The 12,411-nt window shown below is 38.6% G+C and overlaps 1 protein-coding gene and 1 long non-coding RNA gene across 2 annotated transcripts in view; one reads left to right on the top strand and one right to left on the bottom strand.

Annotated features, from left to right (window-relative positions):
* LOC134801192 (uncharacterized) overlaps window positions 1–11,056 on the bottom strand; it is a 298,318-nt gene extending 287,262 nt beyond the window's left edge. Inside the window, exon 1 of the long non-coding RNA XR_010145637.1 lies at window positions 10,614–11,056. This is a non-coding gene — a long non-coding RNA (uncharacterized LOC134801192). The remainder of the gene's footprint in view (window positions 1–10,613) is intronic.
* Window positions 2,570–11,570, top strand: LOC134801111 (uncharacterized). Its single transcript, XM_063773639.1, has 12 exons — window positions 2,570–2,723; window positions 3,148–3,656; window positions 4,059–4,293; window positions 4,739–4,950; window positions 5,501–5,686; window positions 6,206–6,358; window positions 7,107–7,279; window positions 9,531–9,605; window positions 10,193–10,225; window positions 10,336–10,362; window positions 10,462–10,494; window positions 11,233–11,570. Exons 1-12 carry the CDS (start codon window positions 2,681–2,683, stop codon window positions 11,531–11,533), a joined length of 1,980 nt encoding a protein of 659 aa, XP_063629709.1. The 5' UTR covers window positions 2,570–2,680; the 3' UTR covers window positions 11,534–11,570.
* The last annotated feature ends 841 nt before the right edge of the window (window positions 11,571–12,411 follow it).

The following is a 12,411-nucleotide window of genomic DNA, read 5'->3' as shown; positions in this document are numbered from 1 at the left end:
TATATTAAAATTATAAATCTAGATCAATCCTACAAAAGCCCTAGACCTGATAAATAAAAACCCTAACCTAACAGCTAATCTATCCAACTACTCTACCGAAATATTTGCAAACTAGTATCCCGGGATGCACATTTAATTTACTCGCGTAATTACTCGATGTGCAATGAGTAATTTCTATGCTATAGCTAACTAAGACGAGTGAGGAAGCTCGATTTAGTCTAGACCCTATTCCTCGTGTGCTAGCTATATGTCCACACAGTGGATTGGGACAGAAGACATATAGCCGGAAAGGGTAATATAAAAGTGAATATAGAAGTATATAGATACGGGATAATTGGACTAGAATCTGGCTTTTTTAAGAAGTCTAGATGACAACCCAAATCTTCCAGATCCTAGGGGGTAACCCTGTCTTAATAAATGCAGGAACTGTCAGGTCCCCACCTGATATTATCAAAAACACCGCAAGTTAGTAATTTGAACTATAGTTGCCACCGTTAGGTTATCCGCTCAAACTTACTAACCCCCCAACACTATGTTGGATCGAACTAGTTCTCTCTACCCCATAAATAAGATACGAAATAAATCTCAAAACTAAATTTTAAATTAATATATAGAGTAATCCAACCATGACCATTCTAGTGCTAAAAGTCACTAAAATCATCCAAGCCAGAACACTATATATATTAAACACAATTAAAACACAAACGAATTAATTTTCACTGGAAACAACTCAAGACTTTACAATCTTTAAGACTCTATTGATTTATGACTTAGACTTCACTTAGTATATTATAACACACTAGCGCTTGTCTAAGCACAAATCAATTAAAATTCACTATATTATTAAATCCACTATGAACAAAATTAACTTTACAATACTAATAAGTCTATTGATTTATAATTTAAACTTTACTAGTACAATATTAAAATACTAGCACTTGTCTGAACCACAAATCAATAAACAACACAAAAAGAATTAAACCCACTAAAATTAACACAATTTAAATGTACTTCTCTAACATTATTCAAGTAAAACCCCACAACAAATTACACAACATTATGCTCCAATCCAAACTCTACTAGCATCATGAGAAACTAGCAAAGTCCAGGTCAGGACACAATATAGGTAACCTAGATAGACCTAGCTAGAGAACCGACGTCCGACGGTTTGCGGAAGGCGACGAAGAGTCATCTCGTAAGGGACTCTATTGATCCCTACCTTAGATCCCGTCATCCCTGCTATTTCCCACTTTCTTGTACGTCATTGATTTCCCCATAACCAATACTGAATTTCATAATTTCGTACAATCCTCTCACTAATTACACCTTATTTCCTAATTAAAATAAGGTCCAAATTTACCTACTTTTGGGTGTGGTTTAAACTATTTCTTTACGCCTATGGGATTGACACTACAGTTTTTATTCTAACCACCGTTTGTTTTTCTATATGACACATAATGTAGAGCCCCGCCCTTTGTTATTTCTTTATAATATGGTTCAATTTTGCATAGAATATTTTAACCAAAACAAACATTATTCATCCATTTTACGACGACGTGTGAAATACAAGTCGATGCCACTTGAACTTAAGAAACCAAACTGACTTTTAACAGAATTTTTATACTATAAAAGCTTTATGACATTGAAATAAAGTTCAAATCATTTTATGAATAAGTATCTTAATATATTGGTTTACTATTAATCACCTGGCTCTCCAAAACTATATCTAGAATTTCAGACGAAATGGCCCACTTGAGATATGAGAAGAAATATAAATACTTAAATTACCGTGGGACACAATATTGGAAATTTAACCGACTTAAAAATAGAACAATACTATGTTCACATATAATGTTAACATGGAAAGGAGCCTCTGACATGTTACAAATTATTAGTAAAAATGTGTAGGTATTGTACAAAAAACAATAGTCTTGAATAAACATGAAACTGTCAGTATCAGCGTTTTATTAATCTTATACCTTTAAACGAGCAATTCTTGTATAAGTAGGTATATATTTATGTATTAGGTGCGGGGATTTCGGAAACGCTCTAACGATTTCTATGAAATTTGCTATATTAGGGGTTTCGGGGGCGAAAAATCGATATAGCTAATAGGTCTTATCTCTGGGAAAACGCGGATTTTTGAGTTTTTATATGTTTTCAGAGTAAAGCTCGGTCTCCCAGATATTATTATTTACTTGTGTTGTGATTTGTAATTGCATTCATTCGTAATTTTTTCGTCATTTGCCTTTCTCCTAATTTCGTAACCTAAACCTGAAAACATTTACCTATTTAACATTTTATTTGGAAATGATAGCTCTACCACAACAAATGAATAAGTAACGTGAGAAATGATTATTGTCGTGGTGGCTCATTTCTAATTTCGTTGCCTTATCTTGTTGCTAACAATAATATGAAGAAATATATAGTTAGCAACAAGATAAATGAAAAAATAAATTACCAATTAAGTAGGTAACATTTTATATCTACAAGCTACAAGAAAGTTAATTACTTTGTACAATATTCTTTCAATAATTGAAAATATAATTACTTCGTTATATCCAGGAAATCGAATAATTAAATTTAACGAATAAAATATCAGAATAATTGTTTTTTGATGTCTAATTGAAAAAGTCATTTCGGAAACTTTTCTGGCCAGTGTAGAACCATCCCGGTAACTATGGCCAGAATACTACTTTTAATTTCTTTGGCTCTTTTAATAGGTAAGTTGCATTTCAACTTGATTTTTGATTAAGATTTTCATTAGCCAGAGCCAAAAATACTTTGGTAAGGTACGTATCAAAGAATAAAAATATATTTTGACCACGATAATATGCTATGTATGTATACGAACGTTTAAAAAAGTCGTATTTTCTAAATATTCAGCGAGTAAAAAGCATTGATTTAGATTTAAGATTACTTTGTAAGTTTTATTAAAAATAGGTAAGTACATAATTTTATAAACTATATTTTTTTCATATTTATGCACCGTAAATCGTTTTGTTTTTATCGAAATAATCAATGTTCTTCAGTTTACATTTACACAAAGCTCTAAAACGCGTACATACTACAAGTAGGTATTTTGATTAAGTAAGTAGAGGTTTATTTTATGGAAAAGTAGAAAAATTCACTTAAAATTATTGACAGGTATAGCGCTTTCTGTGCCTTCGACTGGTGAAAACACCTCAAGTAAAGATAAAACAGACAAAGCCGAGAGCAAAGAAAAACATAGCAAAGATAAAAGCGGCGAGAAAAGTAGCACTTCCGAAAGTCACGAAAAACATGCAAGTCATGAAAAGCACAAAAAACACAAGAAAGCCAAGAGCAATGAAAAGGATGAAAGCAAAACCAAAGAGGTGCATGATAGACATGAAAACCACAAAAAGCACCATGAAGAGCACGAAAGCCATGAAAAGCACGCAAGTCATGAAAAGCACGATAAACATAAAAAACACGATGATAAACACAAGAAAGACAAACATTCAAAATCCAGAAAGCACCATAGAAAACATAGCCGTAGACAACAAAACAATCATACTTCGAATTTAATAGTTGATCACGAGGATATAGGCTGGGAATATGAAAATACTACTGCAGTGGATACTAGAAGAATTCTGTACAGCAAAAATACTCCTAAAGGGAAGCGGCCGTACATGGTAAGTGGTATAAAATTATTTAAATTATTTTTTACCAATTGAATTCCTCTCCACGATACCAGGCGTGGCTCACTCCGCGATATCGTCGCTTTGCTACAGGTAGCTACAAGTACATCCGTTCCACACCAATTTTGGTGGCTAGCCATAAGCCGCGCGTGGCGCTGTCGCCACCTAGCGGCCATATCTGTCCTGATCGTAACATACGCGTTTTATTAGAGAGTGAGTCTTCTGTACCTAGTACTTTTATTTATTCTGTGACGATACCTACCTAGTACCTATCTCAGTCTTCCCCGCAACCCGCGTTCTTACGTCAACGACAAAATATATTTACACCGAACGATATTTAGAGAGACATATGTCATTTTATACCTTTTTCTATATATTTTTTTACTTTTTCATTAGGTATACCTCCAACTTACGAAAGAATCCGCCAAAGCCCACAAATACCGCGGCTGGCTCTGCGGTGGCGTCATCGTAGAACGATTCTACGTCCTCACCTCAGCAGCCTGCGTCGAGGATGCCGAGCACTTCTACATCGTCTCCGGCACCACCAAGTTTGTGGACAGCTTCGACTATAAGAGCGACCAATGTGTTTGCAATAATAGGAGGAAGGTCGTTTGGAAGTGTATTCCTAAAAGTAAGATCCTCATCTTGACACTCATCGACTGTTCTTATTATAAAGAAACCCCAGGCCCCCTTGGATATCACTACCTTATCCAATTAAGGATTAGTTACAACTCTGAGGGCTTCCCAGGTTTTCTATAGGCTTGGTTAAGAGAATGAACTACCTACTTAATAAATAAATAATAAATAAATAAATAAATAAATAAATAAATAAATAATTTTGATATTCAACTAGAAAGAGCGCAGATGAAGACAGAAAAATATATTAACCAACTGCAAGAACAAACTCACCTACAACTAACTACATGTTGATATTTTTATCCGGGCTAGGTAGATAGTTTTTATTTTATTTTGAAGGCAAAGTAATGTTTTTTTAGGGACATAGCATCCTTTCGCCCTAAGTTTGTTTATTCCCTTACCGAATCCACCTGCTTACACCATCGATCTCATGTTTTCAGACTACAAGTTCGATTTCCAAGACAGCATCAAGTGGTCCTCCAACGACATCGCCATCGTGAAAGTGAACAAGCCCTTCAAGTTCGGAGTCGTCGAGAAGGGCTGTGACTTCGCCGCTGACATGGTCTGCTACAACAATATCAGTCGGGATCTTGAGAAGCCGGGAACCAAGGGCTGGATTGCTGGCTGGGGCAGTGGCAGTAACTTTAGAGAGGTATTTTCACCATTTTATTTTAATTGTTTTATATATTAATCAGATTTTTCAAGGAACCGAAGCGTCAAACCGTGAAGTTTATGACGTAGGTACACTAGGTACTATTGGTTCTGGATACTTTTAATTAATTGTATTCAATTTTATTATGTTTTAACCTTATATGTTTTTTAAATAAATTAATTTCATGCATTCAAATAGGTATCTACTATTACTAACTACTTAACGTTGAATAAACATATGTTTCAAATTGGCAAGAAACAAGATGCGACATGCAGGTTCTGTCAGGAGTCAGAGGAGACTGCAATGCACATTCTCTGCTCTTGTGGACCACTAATGTCAAAAAGAAGTAACTACCTAGGGCGACACGTAGTGCAACCCTATGAGGTACAGAACATTACGGCCCAAAGAATTTGGAACTTTCTGGATGCAACGGGCATTAGTAATGAACTTTAAAGGGCCGTCACAATAGATCAATGCTGGTCGATGCGACACTCAAAGGCCCACAACACCACAATAATAAATAAATAATAACTACCTACATAATTTACAGGGAGTTTACCGTCGTCAAAAATCGGTCCACATCCCAGAAAATGCCAAGTGTCTCCAGGAAGCTAGGGTTTGCATTATGGACAACGAGCATTGCGCGAAGAAATGGTCTCAACGCTTCAGGAGCATCATCCAACAATACATGATTTGCACTAAGGATGTCATGAAGAGACTAAGCGAAATTTGTGACGTAAGTATAATTTTAATTACAAATTTTATTTACCTTGGAGTATGATCTCATTATTTAGCCCGTTGTCAGGCAAATAAAAATTCTCACGTAATCATCATCATCATCATCATCATATCAGCCAAAGGACGTCCACTGCTGGACATAGGCCTCCCCCAAAGAGTGCCACAATGACCGGTCTGGCGCCATCCGCATCCAGCGGACTCCTGCGACCTTAACCAGGTCGTCAGTCCACCTTGTGGGGGGTCTACCCACGCTGGGTAGACCCCTCACGTAATAAAAATACCAAAATGCGCCCAATGACGCCCAAAACAGGAGTCAGCCGAGAAGCATAATGCATCCGTTGGTCATGATCTCATGATCCTCTTCCTTCACAAATTATGAATAAGAAGATTCTATTGACAATATTTCAGTTTAGTCGGTTTAACCAAATGCTAAACTAGTGCTAGTAGAATGTGAAGAATGTAGTGCTTCTTTCTTTATCAAGAGAGCAGCTCTGTCACTATTATCTACTTTTTTCAGAAAAGGTACGCCAACTGCACAGATGTGGAGGACTCAAGAAGGACCGACATAGAAGAGTCCAGAAGAGCCGAAGAAATAGACTTAGGGCGGCACTTACAGGACCCTGATGACTATACAGCGAGGCGATCGGCTAGTCAAGGAGGTTTTTGTGAGGTAACAACAGTCTTATATTAGATTCGAGCCCATGCACGTCAGAATTTACTGTATACCTGAATTGTCCGGGTGTTGCCGTCGACGGATACGTCTGGGAGGAAATCATCATCATTACTCGGGAATTGTACCAAAACACTTTATTTGACTGTTTTGATGTTTTTTTTTGTCATAACTCACAATTCAAATTCTGATGGCCAAATCATTTTGTATAGGAATCATAATTTTGTACAGTGAAAAAATTTATAAAATTATCCCACGAGAGTATCAAACTTGTATATACGAGAAACTAGAAAGGTGAGACGAAGGTAGCTAGTCTACAAGCTCTTTCGTTACTTTTAACTCTTGCGTTTTACACATACTCCGCTTACAGAAGGCCAGTAGATCAGGAGTAAAGTTCTTCCTTTCTGACTGTGTCTGAGCGACATCTAGAGGAGGTAGGGGACCATTGGGCAGTCGGAAGGCCCGGGCACCCCCTTGTAATAAGTCCTAATATACAAGGGGGTGCCTGAGCCTCTCGACTGCCCAATGGCCCCTACCTCCCCTACGTATGCAAATATTTGATCTTGTCCTATGAGTCTTCCCGGCAATAAATATTATATGCCTGTCTTCCCGCATTTGTGCTTAGTAATACGCGTTTCATATTTCAATCAAATATCATAGGTTTAATTTGTAAATTGATGAAATCACTATTTAAGTTGACAATGTAAAATCTGATAGTAATATTACAAGTGAACCGTTTCATCACCAGAACGACCACGGCGGACCGTTACTCGTCAAGTACCAGCAGAAAGAGCGAGTGATCGGCGTCATCTCAGCCTGCAAGATCGACCCCAAGACCCACAGCTGCCACGGTCCCTTCCTGTACACGTCCGTGTTTAAGAACCGCCAGTTCATCTCGTGCTCCATCTACAAGGATACCGAGTATGTTATCCCCAATTAAACTAATATAATAATAATAATAATAAGCCCGCAGGGCAGCTTGTGGCGAGCTGTTGGGGAGTAACGACCCCACGGACCCGAGTGCTCCCGAGAGTCGGTCAGGGTCTCCGTCTCCGGCGTGTCTTCGTCGGTCGGAGTGGACCCCAAGGGGACCCGCAGGACTCTCAGCTCTGGCTTGCCTTCATTGGCCGTCCAGAGAGGAGTCGCTAGAGCCATATGCTCCAGGGGTGGAAGTGTTAAAGGGCATAACGCCGCGAGTAACTTCGGAGAAAGCGCAGCACCACCTCTCTACACCCCTGAGCCGCTCATGCCGGTGTTGCGCCTGGCCGTCTTCACGATGGCGCATCAGGTGCCCATCTAACGAGTGGCGAGTCACCGCCTGCCTCGATAACACTGTATAACACAATGTTATGGCAGGTGTCCGGAACTCTTAGCAATAGCCCAGATTTATTTTCCACCCAAATTTAAACCATAGACCAGGACTCTTTCCATTTTTCTATAATAGCTCCCAATGCCTGCTGAAACCGGTTTACGGGTATCTATTTATGTACCCGTGAATGGGTTCCAGCAGGCGTTCTACATGACATCAAAGCTCTCCAAACGGCCTCTACGTGTTGGATCTATATCCCCACGCACGCCTTATAAATGACCGGGCTTAAAAACCCGAGAGTTTGTAACGGAGATACAAATAATAATAATTAGGGATGTGACGACCCCATCGCCCGCTGGTTTTACCAGTGCAATCAGTCAACGCAGGGCAGCTTGTGGCGAGCTGTTGGGGATTAGCGACCTCACGTACTCGAGTGCTCCTGGGGAGTTCTGTTACCCGCAAGGAGGGTGGGTGGGACAGGATTCTCTGCCTCTGGCTTGCCTTAGCCGGCCGGCCAGAGTGGAGTCGTTAGAGCTATAAGCTGCTATGAGGGGTGGAAGTGAAATATGCATAAGACGCGAGTTGGCACAGTGGCTGTTAACAGCCACTGGGTAGAAAGCGGCGCACACCTCTCGACACCCCTGAGCCGCTCACACCGGTGTTGCCCTTGAGCCATCCTAGATGTCGCTTTTTGTGGGGGCCCATCTTGTGAGGGCGAGTCACCGTCTGCCGGAAATAAAATTGCATACCGTTTTATTAGGCAGGCGTCCGGTTTTTTACCCCATAGCTCAGTACTTAGTCCATCGCTTTCACTCAATAACCTAGTTCATTTTAGATACCATCAACTCTATAGCCTTTACACCAGGGTGTAAAGCCAGGCCAGGGCGGGTGCTGCCTCTGCGTGCGTCCCATGACACGGGTAAGGGCAGCTTCCGCTCGGTGTACCCCTTACATTTCATTAAAGTGTCAAAAGGGCCTCTACGTGTTGGCTTCGGCTCCGCGCACGCCTCCCAAAGGTCCGGAACACCATTGTTCCGTGATGGGAAAGACATATAATAATTCAGCCTAAATACGTCCCACTACTGCTGGGCACAGGCCTCCTCTCACTCGCAATGCGGATTGGGGACTTCATATACACCTTTGAATTTCTTCGCGGATGTATTCAGGTTTCCTCACGATGTTTTCCTTCACCGAAAAGCAAGTGGTAAATATCAAATGATATTTCGTACATAAGTTCCGAAAAACTCATTCGTACGAGCCAGGATTTGAACCCGCGACCTCCGGATTGAAAGTCGGACTATGACGTCCACTCGGCCACCACCGCTTCTAACCGCTTCGCCAATTAAACTAGACATTTCTAATGCCCTTCTTGTCTTGAAGACTTTACGTCCAAGTTTCATGATTTTAGGACTTATGGACTTAATTTCGATGCGATTGTCAGAATATGCAGCCACACGGCCGTATATTTTGATTTCCTTTGTCATATTTGATATTAACTGTAACTTGTTCTCACCTGTTGATACCTCCACCTCCACTTGTTTCTGACCTGAGAAAATATCCATGATGGCTCCTCTACACGATGGGCCAGCCCCGGCCACTCCAAGGGACGCAGCCATGCGGTAGAATGAGATAGCAATATCACTTGCTCCCTCTAACGCATAAATGCGTCCCTTGGAGTGGCCGGCGCTGGCCCATCGTGTAGAGGAGCCATGACACCAGACGACGAAGTAAAAACGAGAAGTTAATCCAGCTACACCTTAATGCAGATATTTCGAAAGCAGGCTTCAAAACTTGGAACAGCTATATATTATAATTAATTATAAAAAATATTTACTAGTTTCTATAAAAAAATACATTTTCCAGAGAGACCTGCAGACGGGTGTTTCGCACGGGCATCACACATGAAGAATGGACCGTCGATTGGGATAGCGTTAAAGAGTAAGTTCTGATCTCTAGTGAAATCTTGTTGGATACATGTTGTTAGGGAATTCAGAAAATATTGTGCAGTCATTGCAGTTGGTAACAGGGTTAGAGGAATAGTAAGTTATAATACAGATAGATTAATGGATTTGCTTAGTAATGGCATGGCTAGGTATTTTATTTGCCAAGAATAGTACCGATTCGAACTAACTCTGATTACTATCATTTTGACCCACGACGCAAAATGAGGGGCGTTATATGACTTATATGTTTCACGCCAATATCTGTCTCTCTGTCTGTCTGTGGCATCTCTCTCCAACGGATGGACCGATTTCGATGCGGTTTTTTTTACGTGAAAGCGAAATTCCTTGCTGGTAGTCATTAGCTATGTTTGATAAAAATCTATCCAGCAGTTTGAGGAGTTTTTTCCGAAATGATGTAAGGCATTTCTGGCATTAAATGGATTTTTTGCATATAAATACCGTAGGGGGTTTAAAAAAATTTATAGTTACTTACAAATGTACTTGATCCATTAGAGATCTTTAATACTGGAATGTACTCAAAATTGTGTTTTTATTGGTATTTGTTTATTTTCTTTGCTACAGAGACGACGATGATAGAAAGGACGACGATGACGAGTAAGTGAAAAAAGACTATTTTGAACCAAATGATTATATCGCTGACTGTTTCTCTTGGTAAAACTATTTATTTGCAGAAAATACTAACATAACCCTGTAATTTATTTCAGCAATGATAATAGAGATAACGACGACAGGTACGTGAAATTAATTTAAATAACTTTTATACGGTAAATTATTACTCATGATTCATGATGCTTTTGAAAGCTAATTTCCTATTTTTGTATTTTTTTCAGTGACGACGAATCAAAAGAAAGTTTAAGACAATCGTAAGTAATTTATATTCTAATAGGTCCTCAAAAGAACTAGAAATCGATAACATGAATAATGATAATATTATTTGTAACTAAAGTACATTAATTATTGGCATTTCGTTACCTAAATGCACCTATAGTCTGTATCTTTAGGTATTGATATAAAAGTAAACAATCAGTTTGTACATTTTCGGGTAGTTATAACATTTATTGGTTAACCAACCAAATACAAAACCGCCTGGATCTGTCACTGAACGACACTGACTTTAACCTACTTTATTTGATCATGTAATGTTTTCATCTACCCTCAACTGGCTTAAGGAGCCATTTGAGGGTAGATTTTGTTTACTTTTATTTAAATACCTAAAGATACAGAGTATAGAGCAGGGCATTCAGGGTCGCAGAATGCGAACATATAACGTCACATGTATTAGCAATGAGATTGAATATACTTAATTATTTAATTGCTTAAAAAATTGTCTTGAACTTAACCCTTTATAAGGCATACGGGTGTTAGAAATTATGCAAAATAGAACCCCATCACTTTGAAACAAAGTTCAAAATCAGGTGGGAAATATATTTCCTCTGCCTTATTAAGGGGCCCACTGATTAACAGTCCGCCGGACGGTATCGGCCTGTCAGTTGTTCGGAACTGTCAAAATTTTGTTCTAACTGACAGGCCGATACCGTCCAGCGGACTGTTAATCAGTGGGCTCCTTAAAGGCTTAATTGAAATTCTCATTTGCATTTCAGCAAAAACCAGGACAAGCCAGCTGAAACTAGTTCAAAAAGCGAGGAGAGCAAAGAATCCAAGCACAACAAAAAGGACAATTCAGGAGAAAAACCCGCAAACAAAACAGCTGAAAAGAAAGATAGTTCCAGTTCCGAGGAAAAGAAAAGTAAAAAAGAGAAAGATGTAAAAGCATTACGAGACAAGTCTTCGGATAGTAGTTCATCTAGTTCTGAAGAAAGGAAGTTGAGGCGTTCCAACCAGGATGTGTTCTATGAGTCTAGCAGGGATGAAAACGTGAACGAGCCACATAGTAGCGAGTAATTAGATATTTTCTCGCATTAAAATTTGTAGCAAGCTATTTTTACGTGTTTCATTTGACGAAATGCAAGTACAGGAGATATTTTTTTAAATCCCCATGTCACATCATTATACGAAGGCCTAGAATTCTAAACAGTAGTAGGTAGGTTAGTACCTCAGATCATAGAAATATTCTTTCTATGATCTGAAGTTAGTATAGTCACCAAACAGGATTTTTATGCCATTTAGGGTTCTTGCTCAATTTTATTGGAAATTCTATAGCATAAGTATTGAACAACTAATTTAGCTAGGATCCTAAATGTCATAACAATCACGGAGCGTGATGGACAGTGATGGTACCTAGTGGTACTGATATAAAAAATCGTATTCCCAGTAGTAGTGTGGTAAATAAAGGTAGTGGACCCCGCAGTAATTCCTCAGCCAGAAAAAACTTTACAGTATGATAAAGTATCAATAAATAAAAAGTATTGTATAAATTTCCAAAGAATAATAATAATAGAATTAAAGTAAATACCTAAAGTCTTAAATCGTTAATATCTTTTTACGGAAAAATGCTCCGTTCAAACTTTCTTCACCAGACATATTCATGTAACGTATTGCAACAATATATGAAATATCAAAAACTTATCCCAGCAGAAATACCAGTATTAATAAAATAAAAATTTTTGGCGTGTCTTGGACCGGAAAATTGCTCAGTCTAATTTTTTCACTGGAATGCCATTTTATTGCCGTTTTATACCTACAAAATGAAAATCTAAAAATTTTCCACTCTCAGTTTTTAATAGTTCTATAATACATACATTTCGATACGCATTTTTTTGGATTTTTTTTCCCACTGCGCCAAATTATATTCTAAGATCATATAAGAAGAAAAAAATGAC

The sequence above is a fragment of the Cydia splendana genome, chromosome 21 (genome assembly GCF_910591565.1).
Source record: "Cydia splendana chromosome 21, ilCydSple1.2, whole genome shotgun sequence".
Lineage (NCBI taxonomy): Eukaryota > Metazoa > Arthropoda > Insecta > Lepidoptera > Tortricidae > Cydia > Cydia splendana.
The sequence above is the reverse complement of the archived record's forward strand: the minus strand, read 5'-3'. Positions and strand labels throughout refer to the sequence as shown.